This window comes from Centropristis striata, chromosome 8 (assembly GCF_030273125.1).
Source record: "Centropristis striata isolate RG_2023a ecotype Rhode Island chromosome 8, C.striata_1.0, whole genome shotgun sequence".
Classification (NCBI taxonomy): Eukaryota; Metazoa; Chordata; class Actinopteri; order Perciformes; family Serranidae; genus Centropristis; species Centropristis striata.
Genome location: NC_081524.1, coordinates 24869603 through 24889355, shown reverse-complemented (window position 1 = coordinate 24889355; position 19753 = coordinate 24869603). Strand labels below are relative to the sequence as shown.

The window sequence follows — 19753 nt, the reverse complement described above, 5'->3', positions numbered from 1 at the left end:
TTTTAGGGCTGATTTGAGGTTTCAGGTTTCTCAGGAAGTACAGGTGCCGGTGAGCTTTCCTGGTGATGCTCGCTGTGTTGTTGCTCCAGCTGCGGTTGTCTGCAATATGCACTCTCTTATTTAAAGCCACCCATGCAGAGAGGAGGAAGGGTGTTGTCGCCCCACCTAAAGTATACAATCATCTTTTTTTTGTTTGTTTGTTTTTCACATTGATTCAGAGGCTTTTTGCTCTCTCCATCCTCCAGATGTTCCACCTCCCACCTGTGCAATGACTCATCATTGTTGGAGATTACGTCCACAACTGCTGTGTCGTCTGCAAACTTAACAATGTGGCTGCCCGGTAGTTGGCTGAGCAGTCAGAGGTCAGCAGGGTGTACAGCTGGGGGACCAGGATGCACACCTGGGGGGAGCTGGTGTTAAGGATGACAGGGGAGGATGAGAAGTTGTGAATTCTGACAGTCTGATTGATTCTGAAATGATTGTGTTTAAAGCCGAAGTTAAGTCTAGGAAGAAGAGCAGCCTGACATAAGTTTCCCTGCTCTCCAATTGGGTGAAGGACAGATAGACTTCAGCCAAGATAACATCAGCAGCGGAGTGGTTCTGGTGTGTGCATACTGGTGGGGGTCCACGCTGGGGTGGAGGTGGTCTTTTATGTTAGCCATGACCAGCCTTTGTCATGCTCAAAGCACATCATGATGATAGGAGTGAGTGCTACTGGGAGGTAGGTGTTAAAGCAGGACACATTCGTACTCTTTTGGACAGGGATGATGCTGGTAGTCTTGAAGAATGTTGGTACAGTCGCCTAGGAGAGTGAGATGTTAAAGATGTGTTTCAGCACCTCCACGAGCTGCCGTGCACAGTCCCTCAGAACCCAGCCTGGGATGTTATCGGGCCCTGCAGTCTTGGATCACATCTGCAGTGGTCACAGTGAGGGGCAGCTCACCTGGTAGAAGGGTGACCCTGTAGGGTATTCTGTGTCTCTTTTATTAATCTGTGATGGTTTTGATGCCTTTCCACATGCTCCGAGGAGCGTTGGTGAAGTGACGCAGGACTTTCAGAGCATATGTAGCTTTGGCCCTTTTAATACCCGTTGTCAGCTTTCTCCTTGCAGCCCTGAGTGCTTTTGCCTCCCCAGACCTGAACGAAGAGTCCCGGGCTCTCAGGAGTGTGCCAAACTCTCCGTTCAGCCAGAGTTTCTGGTTGGGGTGGATAATAATTGTTCTGGTGGTGGCAACATCATCAACAAACTTACTGATTAGCCAGTGATGGATGATGCGTATTCCTCCAGGTATACATCTCCAGCCCGTGTTGCTGCTTCTCTGAAGTTCTGCCAATCTGGGCATGGAGGCAATGTTGTTGGGCCACACAGTGGTTGTTTTCTTGCCAGACTGCAGCACGGGACGATGGGCAGGCACCAGCATGACAGAGATGTGGTAGCGAAGCTAAGGTGGGGGCGGGGGACAGCTAGGTTGAGTGAATTTTTCTCTCCGGTTTGCGATGAAGATGTGCGGAATCACATAGAAATCCTTCAGGTGCTTGTTTTGGAGTGAGCAGATATTATAATGTAGCTCTCTCATCGCCGCATTAGCATTAGCACAAGACGGCAGGTCCAATCTCTGTTTTTGGGTCCCATTTCTCTATATGGAGATGGCTGTATTGAAAAGGAGGTGAATAGCCAGGGACTTAACGTGGGGGAGGCTGTTGATGATGATCAGTGGGTTGGCGCCAGCTCAAGCATCTCTGCTTGTAGCGTCCACTGTTATCAGCCCTCGCTGGCAGAGGAGAGAAGGCCTGAAACTTTTTAGGAATCTGAGCTATGAGCAGAAGTGGCTCCACAGGGATGCTTGACAGTGGTTTGGCTGCTGGTGTCAAGGCTGGAGGATCAATTTCATTAAGATAATTGTACAAGTTGTCATCTGATTCAGGTGACTTGATTTAACTCAATTGACATCCTTTAATTTGATGCACGTGGCAGGAAATTTGAAATTGAATGAAAGGAAAGGCTGCATTAAACCAATAGAGGGCAGTAGACTTGAAAACCATATGCAAACCACAAATTAACAAGGCACTGATATTTGATAAGTAATGTTTAACTCAGACAAAAAAAGAACAGAAAGCAAAGGGAAAGTGAATGCCACCCAATTGCAGAAAAAGAGAGAGAGAGAGAGAAAAAAAAGTTTTTAGAGACTCTTCTGCAAGTTGACAATTAAATGCAACATAAATTAAAAACACTGAACACAAATTGCAGGTGTGAATCTAGAATGAAAGCATAAAGAGGACACTGAGGTAGCTTGTCTGATTTCCAATGGAAGATTATCCCACAATTTTGGAGCCTTTACAGCAAAAGCCATACTTCCCTCTGCCTCAAGCTTTGCCCTGTGGACCCAAAGCAACAGCTGCTCTGCAGATCTGAGAGTAAGAGTAAGGCTGTAAGGGGTGAGAAGTTCGGCAATGTACAAATGTGCAAGGCCATTTAGTGAGTTAAACACAGATGATAACATTTGAAAATCAGCAGAACACCATGGGTAACCAGTGCAATGAGGTTAAAATGTGCTCATACAGTCGAGTTCTTGTAAGATCTCTAGCTGCTGTAATTTGTACAAGCTGTAGGCGGTTGATTGGTTTCTGGGGCACTCCTGCAAATAGTGAGCTGCAGTAATCTAAGGGGCTGGAGACAAAAGCATGAATCACAGTTTGTGCATCACTGAATGAAAGAAATTATCTAATGCTGGCAGTTTGATCACTTCAGTTCTGCTACTAGGTGTGATGGATTTATAGACGAATATATTTGAAAATCGCAAGGTTGCATAAGACTTTCCCGTTGTTCGTCATTTTGACTGATATTGTATGCTACTAGCCAACGGTAGTTAGCTGCAGTTTGGGCTGTTTAGACAGAAAGCCCACAGTAACGTTTCAGTGTTTAGTCCTGTATATCACAACTGTTCATTCTAACAGCTGACTAATGTGTTCGCTGAAGCCAGCTGGATAACAAGGTTTTGCTCGTGAGATCAGGTCAAGACTATACAATCGATAATTATTATGCACTTGCCACCTGCTGGACAAGGGTGTGAATTACTTGAATTATGGCAAATCACCGCAGTTTTAATCCGTCAAAATGACTGACGTCCTTTAGAATTTTCCCCCAATATTTAAAAAATTTGTCAATGAAATTAAGTTAACCCGATCACTGATCGTCAGCATAAAAAAGGTAAGATGTTGCAATATTGGACTTGTAGATATCTTCAGATTGGGTGGTCACATGAAAATGTTACATGTAAATGCAGAACAGTAACGGGAGATCTGGCAACACCAAAACAGTACCAGAATTAATCCTAATGTCTTTTAAAACTTTTAAAAGAGCAGTTTCTGTACTGATCGATTTAAGGACCAGACTGAAACTTTTCACAGTGAGTGAGCGGTCATTAATAAAGATAAAAGCTGAGTATACAACACTTTCTCAAGTACTTTTGCAAGAATGGGTTATTTAGATATCGGACTTTAATTATTAGGATTATCTGTGACAAGGCTACGTTTTTTTGAGTCAGGGTTGTTCAACAGCTGATTTAATAATACAAGAAATAGCTCCTGAGGATAAAGTCTTAAATACTGCTAAATCATCTGAAAATAAAAAGGCAGAAACCTTTTTAAAAATCTTGTTGGTAAAATAAGGGAGGAGGAAGATTTAATGCCAGACTCAGTTAATCAGAATGGGGCACCTGATGTATTAAATGTGTGATTTGCTTCACTGTAAGGCAAAATACACAAAGATGGCATGATTTAAGCTCTAATGCTGATAACTTTTTCAACAAAAAAGGAATGAAATGTGTCAGTCAAAGTCAAATTTATTTATATAGCTCATTTACAGACGGCTGAGCCGCACCAAGTGCTTCACATAAAAGTGCAAAAAGTGCAATAAAATGCAGAATTGACAAAGGTAAAAAGAAACAAACACATCTCACAAAAGGATAGACTTCATTAGAATCAGGAGGGCAGTGGATAATGGAGTCCTCAATAACAACTTGGGGTTGTGAGGATTTGCAGCAATCAGATGTGAAAGGAATTGTAATGTAATGTAGGGTAATGTAGTCTATCTTCTTTTAGAATATATATTCATTTTTTTTCCTTAAAAGATGGACATGTAGAACCACTTGGCTAAGGTTAGGATTAAAGAACAGGGTTGAGTTTAAAATCATCTATTTCAGAGCTTAACCAGTTCTGTAATAACAACATTGACTTTTGGTTTCCAGTGTTGGGCTCATTTTTTCCAAAAAATACTTAATTTCTTATTACTCATTACTCTTAAAGAAATACTACACTATTTTTTTCTATAACTTTGTTTGTTGTTACTTTGTTACACCCACAAAACTTTGTTGTTTTCTTTCTTTACACCTCAACAAACACAAAGTCCCTGTTTAGGGGATAGCACAGATGTGTTTATTCATTACATCAGGCAATAAATAGTAAAGAACATCAGGTTACCTGTGCTGATTTCCCGTGTGTGAAAATTAATTTCAAATGCTGGTGTGGGTTTTTTGTTTTGTCAATGCATTATTGTTCTACTTTGTCAGTTGACATGGTTCTTCAGATGCAGCAACTTAACCACATTGTGTAGCCACTTCACACAGCAACTGCACATTTTGGCCTGTTCTCGTGGCTTAATGAGAAGAAAACCAGCATATTTTGCCTGACAATCACAGTAACCACATTCTGTGTATCTACATTCATTGGAAGGTGTCAGCAGTGACACAAAAAGAAATAGCATTCAGTCAGCATTCAGAAATCAAATGTGTTACAAGTTCTGCCCCAATTCAAGAACTGCTTATAAAACAAATTACACTGATTACATTTGTTTTAAAAATTTGAAATGCAGCTTGACAAAATATGTCAAGTTGTTCTAGCCATAAACATGTTTTTAAAATGTACTAAGTAATCAATTAATTAGTTAGTTGATTAAAATTATTGGTGTATCAGGGTTAAGAACATTAGGATATGAATACATGAAGATCATTCCCATGCTCAATAACCTTCCATAAGGTGTTGCAGAACTTTTAAACAGATTTGGTGTTAAATTTACAATTTTATTTTACTTAAGAATTGCAAAAAGAAATGGTCAAAAAAAAATCTTGCTGTGATTCGGTATGACATTTTTTGGGATATCTTGGAGATTTGAAGAATTGCATTTTCTTTTTTGATTGGATAGTGATTACTTTTGATCTTTAAACTTCTGACAAAACCCTAAACATTGAACCCATTTCATTCTGATATCTTGAGGTCAGAGGTCACATGATTATGCCAGTTTTTCCCTTGTTGAATTAGAGCTTTGGAACATTATTTCACCCATTCCCAACAACATGATTGTTAACAATGGATTGGAAGATTGCAGGGCCTTCCAACAGCAAGAAAGTATGACGTTATTGTCAGAAGAACTCAAATCGAATGTGACTGTCTAATATATTTACACTGAATGTTTTCCATTTCATCAAAATCCCCAGAATACAATTATTTGAAATACTTACAAATATTTATTTTGCACTTCTTGTTCCTAGTCTTAACATGCAAAACAAATGTTTCAGTGTATTACAACGAGAACAGCGATTGGTGTGCTAAATATAAACATCTTCAGAGTGTAAGAATGCAGCACATTTGAATTTCTAGGAGTTTTTCATTCAGAGACAATGCATCAGGGATCAGTGTGCTACTACCGTGCTTTGATCTATGTTTCTTATTCAGGACTCAGCATGGCATGTCACTTTGCTCTACACTCTTCTTCATTAAGTTAATTCGGTAAATTATGATCGTAAAGTTGACATAGTTTGAGATGTCTTTGTTATGACAATATGACATGGACCAAGACAACATACCTGTCATAAACATTTAGCAGGCCTGATTATTACACTTTCAAAAGCTATTTAGCTTTATGCTTTATCATTATATTAAGCTTTCATAAGTGGTTGGTTTTGCCATTGGCTGTCATGATGTCATAAAGTGTTATTAACACTGTCAAATGATTTTGTAACTGTGTGATGAATAATTCACTTGCAACATCATATTTACATTCACACATTAGCCAAGTTCCCTAATTCACTTTATTTGTCCTTTTGTGATCACATCTGATATTGACTAATCAGTATGAACATCAAAATTAGAGACATTTTCCTCAGAGCTACAAGGACATAATTAGTGAAATCCAATTGTGAACAAAAGTAACTCATGTGAGTATTAGAAATGGACATGAATATATTTTGTGGGCTGATGCTAAATTATTTATCCTCAAAAACAGGTGGTTGAATGAGAATACTACATACATCACACACAGGCCCTGGTTTGTATGTAATAGGGATTATTATTACAGTAGTAACAAATCAAAATCAAAAGCTCTTTAACATATTTAAAAAAATAATCAATTCAAATATAGATTCAAAATCCTGAAAAAAATATGTAAATTTAAATATTTGTTGGCATAGGAAATCTGATTTGAAAATGTGACTATTAAAGCTACCTCAGTATTAAGGGTTTGATTGAGAATTGTAAAATGTTATTGGCTGTAGAGATTATGGCTTATTGCGTGAAAGTAGTTGGCTTCCAATTTCAGAACAATATCTTCTATATTATTTATTATGTCCCATATAACTGTTGAGCATTTGGAGCACTTTGACTCAGTAGCCTGCTGCTCGTGTCTTGTTTAAAACTAAGTTAATGTTGACTTATTTTGACTTTTGTATGTAACATAAATTAAAGAAGTGAGTGTTCTTATTTTTTAGCCTTCTGTGATGGCACCATGTAATATTATCACATTATGTGCCACAACCAAATAATGCATAGTTCACTTTGAGGTTGCCAGGCGACCAATGTCGTGGACACACAAAGTTAATGTATTGTGCAGCAACACTCCTCCCACTCTTGTCAGAACAAAAATAATGTAAAATAACAGCAGAGTATGAAGAAACAATCAGTATATATATATATATATATATATATATATATATATATTCATAGAAAAAGCATACACAATCACAGTTACCCAAGAAAAAATCTGCATGTGGATTTAGCAGCCATAAAGTCATGTGAAAGTGAAAATATCAAACAAAAGGAACAAAAGCAAATATTGTTATTAGTTTAACTTAACTGGTTAATAACCAAGTTAAGTTAAATGAAAAAGGGAAGTCAAATCCTGCAGAACTAAAGGCATGAGATAGTGCACATTATTATATCAAACATTTGAAGCAGTGTTGGTGCAGTCACAGGTGTGTTTGTTGAGAATTCCAGTCATGTAGAGAAGGTCCTGCCATCAGACATGTTTTGGGTCCTGAATGCGGGGACAGTTTAGAGGTGGAGGGGTGGCAGTGGAGTAGACCTGTGAAGTAGGAGGAGTCCTGTGTCAGCTCTGTATGTTATTATGGTTATTGTAAGTGAAGAACATTGAATAGAAACTGTTCAGACACCAGTAATAGAGGTTCTTCAGGATGGGAGTGATGTGTTCACTGGACTACTGGATGTGAGTGACCAGGCAAACAGCAGAGTTCTGAATGGACTAGAGTTTATTAAGGACTTTGGATGAAACCATAAAGAATGATATTGCAGTAGTGGAGCCTGGATGTGATGGAGGTATGTATTGGAGGTTCAGGAGAAAAGGAGAAGAGGGATGGGTATCAGAAGTATGAAGAGCTGTTGAGGTTTCTTGCTCTGAACCACAGGATTGGACTGATCATATGATACTACCATGCCTCATGACTAGACAAACATTTTTTACACTTTAAGTACTACGCAAGCCGAGAACAGCCATGGATTTTTTTTCCAATTTACTGTTATCTCGTGATGAGCACTTATTATCTCGTTAGGAAGTGCCTGACGCATGATACAAAGGGAAGCGAAAGTTCAGCAAAATGCAGCATAAACAATTTTTTTTATCTTATTGGTTAACTACAAATGTCTGTAAAACATAATGGGACTGTCCATAGGTGCCGGCTTGGGTTAAATAGTGTAGATATAAGGTCTGATGGAATCATATTGTGAAGAGACTGGTGTTCCACATGGCTACTTAATATTCACATCAGATGGTTATTCTGACTTTCACTTCCCTTTGTATCATGCGTCAGGCACTTCCCTCAAAACAGCCTAATTAAGCCTCAAAAACCTAAGTTGATCTAATTAGCCGTGTTTCCACTAGGGGGAGAAGTGGCCACTGGGAAAGTCTCAGGCCACGCCCTCTCAAATGTCCGCTCACTCTGCGTGTCTCCATTACAAGTTAGCCTCCGGAGGGATTTACGAGACTCCGAAATTTTCAGCCGTAATCGCTTAGCGACAGTTTCGATAGATAGATAGATAGATAGATAGATAGATAGAGAGATAGAGAGATAGAGAGATAGATAGACAGACTTTATTTATCCCAAGCTGGGAAATTGCAGTGTAGCAGCAGCATTACACACAGAGACAATGACAACACAATTAAATAAAAAGAACAACCTAGGCATACTTAAAGCAATAAAATATAAAAATACAATAAAAATACACTAAAATATAAAGTGTCTAAAGAAGGAGTAGAATTCCAGTGCAGAATAAATATGAATATACAGTATACAGTATAAAAATGTTGGTGCTATGAAACAGATAAGGTAGGAAAGATTTTTTATATTTGTCCCTATGACAGCGGAGCTGGAGCAGCCTGTGAGAGAAGGTGCTCCGCTGTCTTTCTACTGTGTGATGGAGAGGGTGCTGATCATTGTCCATGATGGACAGCAGTTTGTTCAGTGTTCTCCTCTCCACCACAGTCTCAAAAGTCTCCAGCCTGAGACCGAGTACAGAGCCAGCCTTCTTGATAATTTTATCAAGTCTGTTGGTGTCGCTGGCTCTGATGCTGCTGCCCTAACACACAGCAGCAAAGAAAATGGCGCTGGCAACAACAGACTGGTAGAAGATCTCCAACATCTTGCTGCACACATTGAAGGATCTCAGCTTCCTCAGGAAATAGAGTCTGCTCATCCCCTTCTTGTACACAGCCTCTGTGTTAGATTTCCAGTCCATTCTGTTGCCGATCACCACTCCGAGGTATTTGTAGTAGTCCTCCACCTCCTCCACCACCTCCCCCCTGATCAGAAGTGGCTGTGGAAGCATCTTCTTCTTCCTCCTGAAGTCAACCACCTTCAGGTGATTCTGTTCGGACCACTCTACAAATCTGTCCACCAGTGTCCTGTACTCACCCTCCTCTCCCTCTCTTATACACCCGACAACAGCTGAGTCGTCAGAAAACTTCTGCAGGTGGCATAACTCAGAGTTGTACTGAAAGTCAGTGGTGTATAAGGTGAAGAGGAAAAGAGAAAGCACAGTTCCCTGTGGAGCTCCTGTATCACTGACCACCACATCAGACAGGACACTGCCCAGACGGACAAACTGTGGCCTGCCTGTCAAGTAGTCAGTAATCCAGGAGATCCTAGAGTCGTCGACACCCATCCCCCGCAGGTAGATGACAGCATCGTCAACTCCTAAATGGGGCTGGTAGGCAAATTGCAAGGGGTCCAGAAACGTCCTCACCTGTGGCCTCAGCTGGGCCAAGACCAGTCTCTCTTTCGACAGTGACATCACACACGCGACGGATTAAACACGGGCTTAACTGTGGCCGCCGTTGCTAACTGTGCACAATGTCAGCAGCTGATCATAAAGAAAGCAGCATGACTACTTATGTCTCCGCTGATCATAAACATAGTGGTCTTGAATTAACCGGCATCACTAACTGTGCACAGAGTGTCCGGTGCTTCGTTAAGTGAACATCTCCTGCAGCAGCAGTAAGTGTAAGTGTACTTCACATCCCACTTAGCAATCTATCCAATCAGTAACTAGCTTTTTTCAGGGGAGAACAGAGGCCCTGCTCTTCGACAGGGAAGAAAAAAGTCCCAACAAAAGTCCGCTCTGGACAGCTCATATTCAAATAGGGCAAATAGGGCATTTCGGCGAGTGAAACCCGCCTCATTCCAGGTATTGGGCGGTGGTGGAAACAGCCCTATTCATTATGACGAGAGAAAGATCTTTGTTATATCGAGATAATGAGATAATAAGTTGTTATCATGAGATAAAAAGAAAAAAAATCCATGTCTGTTCTCGGCTTCCGTAAAGTACAACCCCAATTTAAAAAAAATACAGAGTAAAACATAAATAAAAAACAGAACACATGAAATTCAGAATTCAGTGTATTGTTAGAAAAACAAAGGTTTAGCAGTTTGAACATAAAATGTGCTGTCTTTGTCCAGTTTTTCATTGAATATATGTTAAAAAAAAAAAAAAAAAAAAAGATTAGCAGAAGATGACAGTGTGGTGGAGTCAGGGTTGCATTAGAATCGAGGCCAGCCTCATAATGCCAATCACTTCTCATGAAGTGGTGGAGGATCTGATGGTGTGCAGAATATTTAATAACTCTAATGATGATGTCAATGTTGGTTTTGACGCTGAAAAAATGTGGGTGGCACAATGCATAACATTCATATTCATGTAGTCCATGATATTGTTGTTGGGGTATTTCCTGTCCCTTTTTAAGCTGCATGTTTCTTTATAGTATTGAGTGATTTATGTGACATGACTTGCTGTTACTCACTCGAGGTTAAGGGAAGGTATCCTCTGTAGATGGCAATGAATAACTAGAACCAGAGTGTGATTCACATTCACCATCACCATGGTGATAGATGCTTTTGAAGCATGCTGGCCGGCTTGCTCTGAAATAAATAGTCAGATACCAGAAACCCCTGGGCAGAGATGAAGGACAGATGAGATGTTAAAGAGTGTGAACAGCCTTGTGACTGCAGCCACATCGCCACGAGGCTGAGGGCTGCAGCTCAAAGCTCCACTTCAGTAGGGGAGCGTGCTGATCATTGTCACTGTTTAGGGTCTTTTGGGTCCACTACATGATCCTGTGTCAAAACTGGCTCTGCATGCTAACGACTAATCATTGAGATTACTGCTCCTCTGGAGCTAGCCAACACACACACACACACACACACACACACACACACACACACACACACACACACACACACGCACACACACACACTGACATGCATACACGTGCTCCAGGGAGAGTTTATCTAAGTGTTTGCAATTATAGATGTTATTAGTTTTTAAATAATTCAAGCTTTATTAACATCCTGATTGCAGTGTATTGTCTGCACCACAGGGAGGTTCTGGGAGTTGGAGCTTTTTATTTTGTTGTTGTTGTTTTCAAGACTTCACCCAGGTGAAATCAGGGATCTCAACATGTGACTGGATTTGATCAGCAAAACAGGGGAAGGTGGAGAGGGGAGGTGTGGGACCTGCTGGAAAGACTGAGGGGAGGTCCATTGAGCACTCTGCAGACATTTCACATGGGCAGGAGGGAATACTTCAAGGCTCGCTTTGGGGACGTTTATTTATTACAGTTTGCAGTGAAAACATTAACACAGATTAGCCATGGCAGCTGATTTTAATTAGACTGCCATAGAGGTAGAACAAGTGGAGATATGAGCCCCATAGATGTATTTTAGGTTTATTAATTTAGTGTTATTTTACAATGCTTAACCTATGTGTATATACACACATATAAAATATACTGGAATGCTCATTGAAATGTAATGAGATTTTGATTGAAATACAACAAAACACAGCAAAGTAGACGATTTGTAGAAGTGAAGAGGCATGGGATGCTTTTCAGGGGTAGGAAGATACAGAAGGCTTTAAAACAACAGCATGAAAAAAATAAAGCAGCAAATACTGAATGATAATAGCAGAGAAATAACAATGAAACTATTACTCATAATAAAGAAATACAACATAAAATACATACATATAAGAGAGATGCTTAAGTGTTGGCTTAGAATTCTAAAGTAACTTATCATAGTTACAAACACTGTTGGCAAATATGTGATATATGAAGCTAAATACCAATTAGCAGCATTAGCCAGCAAGGGGTCTTCTAATCGGAAGAGCATTAAAGCATTATGAAATCAGTCAAAGTGATCCAATAAGAGGTAATATACCCATGGAACTCTCAATTGTGATGAAGCCCTGTTAGAGCCAAGACAAGACAGGAGGGGTTGCGTTCTATATGCAACTGGCTCATATGTGCAATTTTTTTGTGGCTCTTTCGAAAATGACCCACTTTCTTTGTCAAATGAAATCCATTTATACAATTCTAACAGTGAATTTCCAATGTGATAGAAGCACCTGAAGTGTAAAAGCTTTAGTGGGCAGTACAGACAAGTGTTTAGTCTGTGAATACTAAAAATCACATCCTGAAAATAATCAGAAATGTATTGATTTGCAATGCTCAAAAATGAAAATAAGATGAGCTTCATACGTTTTTTAGTGTCTTATGACTGATGCATCAAAAAGGTCGATATGACTCATTTTAGATAATTAATTTAGAATCATCAAGACCTGTGGATGTACCCAAAACAATAAAAGTTTATACAGTTGACATAAATCAGTTTAATTGCATTTGGACAGGTCTCATTGCATAGTTAGATTAGTTAGATTAACTATTTCTGAACCAATTGTTTTTGATCATTATACATACTATTTTTTTGTTTTCATTTCTTACTTCTTGAATAAAACCCCTTTTTGTATCACTACGCTTCTAAAGCACAACATGGGTCAAAAATTTCATTATGGGGTATTGTGTGTATAATTTTAAGGAAAAATTAATTTTATAAATTTTGGAATAAGTGGAAAAAGTGAATACCTTCCAGATACACTAAATGTGTGACCAAATGATACATAAACAAGTTAAATATATTAAATAAATGAGTGTTTGGCCCCTCTTACTGCTAAAGTAACTATTTGAACCAAACTACTATTATTATAGTATTAGATAATTTAATTTTACATCAAATTTGGATGAATAAGTCATTTTTGACCCATGTGTGAAAAATTGATAATAATAATAATAATACAAAAACATTTTTCCTCATAAAGTATGAAAGGAAAAATGGATATAATGATTGGTTGTAATAAAAAAAAAAAAGATATTCAAAGAATACTTTGACTTTTCAATCATAAAATAAATTGATTTAAAAACAGAGCACAGAAACACACAGCCAGCCTGAATTAACATGGGAAATGAATGCGGGCCATTTTTGACCCATGTTGTGGTTTAGAAGGGGTGTCCATATGTTGTGCATCAAAGGGTTAATTACCTGTATCCTTAATAGTAATACTTTGAAAATTGTCTGTCAAAACACCAACCACGCTGGTAAGTAAACACTATTTTCTATACACCACACTGACTTTTTGCCCTCATTAACGGTTTGGTTCAGTGGGCAGTTGGCAATCTGATGTTCGATGTACGTAAATGAGATGATAACTTTGGCTGATCATCATCAATAAAGGTCCTCTTTTCAAACTCTGTCTTCTGTGCTTGGAAAAGATAAAAACACAGATTCAATCATGTCGGTTGCTCAAGCTGAACTCGTGTCTTTTGGTCCTTCAGGCTCTCCATACCGAGATAAGATCACTATTGCCATCCTGCAGCTTCAGGAGGAAGGCAAGCTGCACATGATGAAGGAGAAGTGGTGGAGAGGAAATGGCTGTCCAGAGGAGGAGAGCAAAGAGGCCAGCGCCCTCGGGGTGCAAAACATTGGAGGGATCTTCATCGTCCTGGCCGCTGGACTCGTCCTCTCTGTGTTCGTGGCCGTGGGAGAGTTCCTCTACAAGTCCAAACAGAATGCACAACTTGAAAAGGTAAGAAATACCTCCGTCTTCATCTCTGCTTTATTTACAAAAATGATAGCAGAATTTCTTACTATAACCACATGTGCTGTGAAAGGCAGTCTCATGGCAAATAAATACAACTATAAATGCTAACAAAATGAAACAAAATATATGCTAAATATATGTTCTGATATATCGTTTAAAGAAATAATTTGTTTGCCAATTTGCGGAAACTCACACTTTAATGACAATGCTATATCATATGCAGTAAGATAAGGGTTGGTTTCTTTGCATTTATTCACTTAGGCCCAATGGCGACAACGAGATAAGAAACGTGAGGAATTCTGCTGTCACCATGGATCCAAGCTAGACTTTAACCACCATCTCAAATGACCTCAAGAAAAACTCCAGAAACTTTTTTTTCTGTTGTAATCTAACATGATCTAAAACTTCCCAAAACTATTGAACTGTTTTTTTTTCTCTGACACTCCTGAGGGAATGGTAACACTAAAAGCAGTTTAATAAAAAAAAAAAGTGCCGACAGTAATATACAGTTGGATCACAGGCACATGTATTGTTGCGAAGGTTTGCTATGCTGCATGAACCATGTCGCCAACAGCCACATTCACTAACATGCACCTCCCCAATTCTGCTGTCCATCTCCATTCTGCTTATAATGTTAATGTTTCTCACAGGTCATATCTGTTGCAGTTGGTTCAAGCATAGCCTTTCTGTATCATTGCAATGGCACAATACTAGAGCTTCCCAGCAAACATTCTGGCACTGAGTAGATGCTGATATAATGGCCTGCACCATCAGAGAAATATTCCAGCAACTGTAAATACATAAGTCATGAATGAACAGTGAAATCTCACCATGAATATATTTACCTGGGTCATAAATGCTCACTTTACTTTGTCTCGTTCAAAAAGCTGAGCCAGTTCCAAACTTGTTGTAGAAAACTATTCTATTATATTCAGCTGGAACTGCATAAAAATGGAATATATTACATACGTACACCTGACATAAATATGTATGTATACGATATAGTACATCTTATACATAGAGTCAGAAGTGATGCATTGTTCAGTCAGGAATATATTTACTTGGACATTTTGTATGACTTAATATGTTTGCATTAGCAGACCTAATAGCAGTAATTACTTATTTTATACTTAACTCAGCATCCAGCTGCGAGATATATGCTAAAGCAGTAGTAGCTCTGAATCAGCCATTTAGATTACACTAAGTGACACTTACAGTGTGTGTGTGTGTGTGTGTGTGTGTATATATATATATATATATATATATTCATTTACAATCTGAAGAAAACACAGCATAATAAATTATTACATTACATTAATGTAGCGTAACTGTATCCCAAGTGGGACACCGTTCGGCTAAGATTCTATCAATATTTCACATTAACTACTAATATATGATCATGTTATGCTTCCAATTAATTAAAAGTTGTGAAACTAAAGTCTTACTTCTTATCTTTCAAACCGTATATTGTTTTAACTGTGTACATTAGCATCGGGTTTACTAGAGTCGGCTAAAGGACGCTAACGCCGGTGAATTAGCCGTGCGCTAACTGTATCCCAAATCAGACACTTGGATCTCCTCGCTGTAAAACAATAAAACAATGGGGGCTGCTGATTTTTTCGGGGGAAATTTGATGTTTCTGGGTAAGACAAATAAATCAATAAATCAACACACCCAGACAGTTCTTCAGTCCTTCACAATAAAATACAGTACAGTAAATATAAAGATGTACTTTTTAGATTGTCGCCCGAGTGTTCTTACTACTTTCTCTCATCAGAGTTACTTTTGTATTGTAATTAGACATGTAAATATCCATGTACATAAATTTAATTTCACACGTAGATTGTTAAATATGTATAAATCAATTATACCTACACTGGTGGTGGTTATTTGAAATGACCGTGAAAACACCGGAAAGTACGTCATTGCAGGTGTGTCCGATTTGAGATACAGTAACGAGCGGGGTCAGATTTGGGATACAGTCTCTATATATAATTGTACATTAAGAAAATTTACATTTTATGTTTCAGACAAAATTTTGCCTGATATTTGTTCACTCGCTAAAACATGTTTTAATAATTAGATTTTAATTTTTTTATTCAGTAATAATGAAGATATTGCATACAGAGATAATAATTGAACTATTGCTTTTCACATCAGTACACATTTAATACACACAAGTTACAGGCTTTATGTTGGTATGTTTGGAAGCAATGTAAATACAGCCTGATTCCACAGGAGTTGGACTGCTGTGTAAAATGTAATGCTTTACATTCAGAAAGTAGAGTATATATTAAAATATTTAAACTAAAGTCAGTTTGAACATTAAAGATATTGTCTTTATACAGTTTTCAATTGAATTTATGTTACAAAGCATCATCTAATTCACATTCTGCACATTCTGTTTCATTAAGTTTTAGATAACATCTTAACTGTTTTAGATTCACTGTAGCAAATCAAAACAATGGTCACACTTATTCTATTATGATATTAAGATCATTTTTAAAACATAATGAAAATGAATTAAAAACATTTCGGAAAGATTTGTGGAAAACTTTTAAGGACCTTGTCAGAATTGTGTACTGATTAAGTTGACATTTCTAGTTGAAAATAAAGTTGTAAACAAGTTACCATGAACAACTGAACGACTCTTGGAAAAAGAAAAAAATAATAATTTAAATATATATAATATAATATAAAATATCAGCTTAGAAAATAGCTTCTGTGTTATCACAGTAGTAAAAAGGATGTATCAATAGTAAATAATATTCATGATTACATTCTTACACACAATTAAGACTATGTACAGAAGCACAGCTACTGTCACATACTATGACAACATTAATTATCAAAAGATTAATTTGCTCTAAATGTTCATGGTTCAAACACATTATGTCCAACGTTATCTCCAGATCACAGGTTTGTGATGTCATTATCTAGAGAACAGATGATGAGATAATAAAATAGTCATCATGTTCTTTTCTCTTATTACTTCTATTGTTTGGTTCAAATCAGGCAATGTAAATACATTCAAACGGCGCTGATCAGGTGCTGACAGCAACGGCCCTGGTGAAGTTAGAGGAAGGTGTCACCATGTCCAGTTTTCAAAATAAGTTGTTAACAAAGGGTAGATACAAAAAATGGAAAATGGAAATCATTTTAAATGGAACTGTATATAAATTTTGACCTATATATAATATAAATAAACACATTGTTCCATAATTCCTGTCATTGAGTGCTATATTGCAGCTCAGGTCCTTGACTACATATTTATTGAAATTAATTCTGAAAAAAAGGGACTTGTTTCACTACAGCAATGTTCTCTCTCTGTTCGGAAAATCTTTTAATTGATTTAGGAAACATCTTGATTTTTAGAATGGGTAATACATTTACAAGGGGCACAGCTAACATGTTTTATACTTTTAAACTTCTTTTTTCAATATATGTATTTTGTAAACAACACCTTATTTTGAAAAGTAGACACAGACACGAATATCTCTTCACCAAATCTGTCACTGTCAGCTGATCTTGGCCATTTGAACGCTTTTACAACCGTTGATTTGACCCAAACATCATAAGTAATAAGAGGTGTTATTTACCTTGATATTTCAAGATAACAGTGAACATGAAAGTGTTTGAGCCACAATTGTTAGGGTTTCTATAGGACGCATGCAGGATCCACATAACACATACAGTTAGGAAATGAGGTGCTGCTCTGCCTTATTGTGAGGGTTTATGTACCCCTAATACCCCGGGGATTACTTTAGACTTTATTTAGTCAGGGAAGTCCCATTGAAATATAAGCACTGAAGCACCATGGTAACCTCATTGCCTGGGGACATCACATATGTGCAGGAGGGCAGTTAGGCTACCAGGTAGCACATTATGAGAGTAGTATCTGTGATGAAAGTGCTGTCCCTATGATTGACAAAACACCACAGGTAGCTAATAAAGGTGAGTTCAAACATCAGCTGTCATATTTGTATTACTAGTATTTTCTCGAGGTGGTGCAGGCATTCGTGTTAGCAATCAGTGTTCTAAATCAAAATGCTTTTTGGGATGATGTTATAATATAATCAGATATAATCTGAGTTATTTAACACATAATCGCCTTCTTCATCTGAATTCAGTTTGTTTTCTTTTCTTTTCCAAAAAGATCAATCTGTCACGCGTTATATTCTAATAAAACATTCATAGCCTGTTTCCCCAGCCTTATTAGAAGGTTGGATTATCTAATGATGCTAGGTTATAAGCATATACATTTAGAGACAACATTATGTGAGTGTGAGCTTCACAACAGCACTGCTCGACCACAACAGTAATTCCTAAACAAGGTAAATAGTCTATTCAGAACAAGGTAAATAAATAGACCGGATGAATAGAGCCAACAGACACATACTCAAGGTTTCTCCATTCAGATGAAAACATGCCACCACATGTTTAACCTTGTATTGACAACAAATGGTTTGCACTCTTGTTCAATGCACAAATGCCAACTGTCACATGTTATGCACTCTGCTATGTGGACATGCCCTTGATAGGAGCATATGAAAGTGTCCAATAACTGACTCACTCTTTGCTTGGAACCACATAGTGATTCATGTAGTATGTAGACCAAACAGCATCACTAGACTAGAATAAAATAGGGTTTGACTTGTTGGTTGTGAAAGGCACTCTGCCTGTAATTTGTAAGTGCTGATATTCATTACTTCTGAAGACCATCATGGAGGTTTTCCAAACCCAGGCAATTTAAATGTTTTGAGAGTTATCAGCTACTTAAAGGAAGCTTGATTTCTGATTTCTTAATTTCTGCTCATGGTCTATATAGTCCACAATCACTTTTACTTTGATGCAATCCAGAACCAGTGACGTGTGGTGAGGTTGATGGCTGGTGAGGCACTGACTCCATCAGAATCAGATTTACAAATATATCAACCCATCAGAGTAGATTATTCACCATTTGATCGGCAGCAGTTAACAGTTATCAAATATCATATCAGCTTTCTTTACACATACAAACTGTAGCCCATGTGACGCACATTTCATTTTAAAAAAACCTTATTATGGTCTTACCCTTACTTATAAATGAATTCCATGCCAATCCTTCTGGACAAAATAGTCTGTTTTCTTTTAGTAGAAGTCTTCCTTGTCTTCTTTAAGTTTTGAAACTCTCTCTGCCTCAGTGGACATCACTGTCACTTAGTCTGCAGCTGCGGAGAAGCATTCGAATCTAGTACCATGAGGCAAGAGGACTGCCTGCCTCACCTAGTGCCTCTTCACTGCTGTTGTAAGATCGCTGAGCACACAAAACCAGTTACACACATATATTATAAGCTAAACTATGGAAAGTCAGGGGGGCATATCTTAAAAGTGTTTAAGCATTTGATTGGCGACATACAGAGAGACAGTAACACGCTCTCTTTGCAGGGCAGAGCAGTTCCAGCTTGCTGCTGCCTCACCGTGCGTCTCCTCCCATATTCGAAAGGGAAATGAGAGAATTCAGTGATTTTTTTTAAAAAACAATCAAAATTGTTTAAGTTAAATGGAAAATTAGTTTATAGTTCAAACCATTTGATAAATATAACTGTTTAATTTATTTGTTTAGTATATAGTTTATTTTTTCCATGATCCTCAGCACGTCCCTGTCCAGAACAACGCTACCTAGCTTTGAGACAGGCGTTAGTCTGTCAATGATAACCTCAATGGGCAAACACAATATGACTGGTTAGGGCTGCACAATTAATCAAATTTCAATCACAATCACGATTTTTGCTCACCACGATCAAATTCACATGATTGAGTGATATTTGAAATGTATGAAAGGCAAAGCAAAAGCAAATCTAGCGCTCTGTAAACTACTGTCGGATCACGAACCTCCATGAGCCAATCAGAGCCGTTCCCTGCATAGCACAGCTTAGTTTCTTGGATGCAGACAGTCACAGATGACAGAGTAACATGGGAAAAATTACACATCAGATAGCAATCGGTTATTAGGCTCCCGGTCTGTCTGTGAGCTTCACTCTCCTGCTCTCTGTCAGCA

At 38.1% G+C, this 19753-nt stretch overlaps 1 protein-coding gene across 3 annotated transcripts in view; it reads left to right on the top strand.

Annotated features, from left to right (window-relative positions):
• grik2 (glutamate receptor, ionotropic, kainate 2) overlaps window positions 1-19753 on the top strand; it is a 296354-nt gene that overhangs the window by 257207 nt on the left and 19394 nt on the right. For 2 of the 3 annotated variants that reach the window (XM_059339534.1, XM_059339535.1), the window contains one exon: window positions 13448-13698. In XM_059339534.1, the coding sequence (XP_059195517.1) occupies window positions 13448-13698 (251 nt within the window). Of the gene's footprint in view, window positions 1-13447; window positions 13699-13974; window positions 15611-19753 lie in introns of those variants that run through there. The other variant, XM_059339536.1, reaches the window with a different exon arrangement.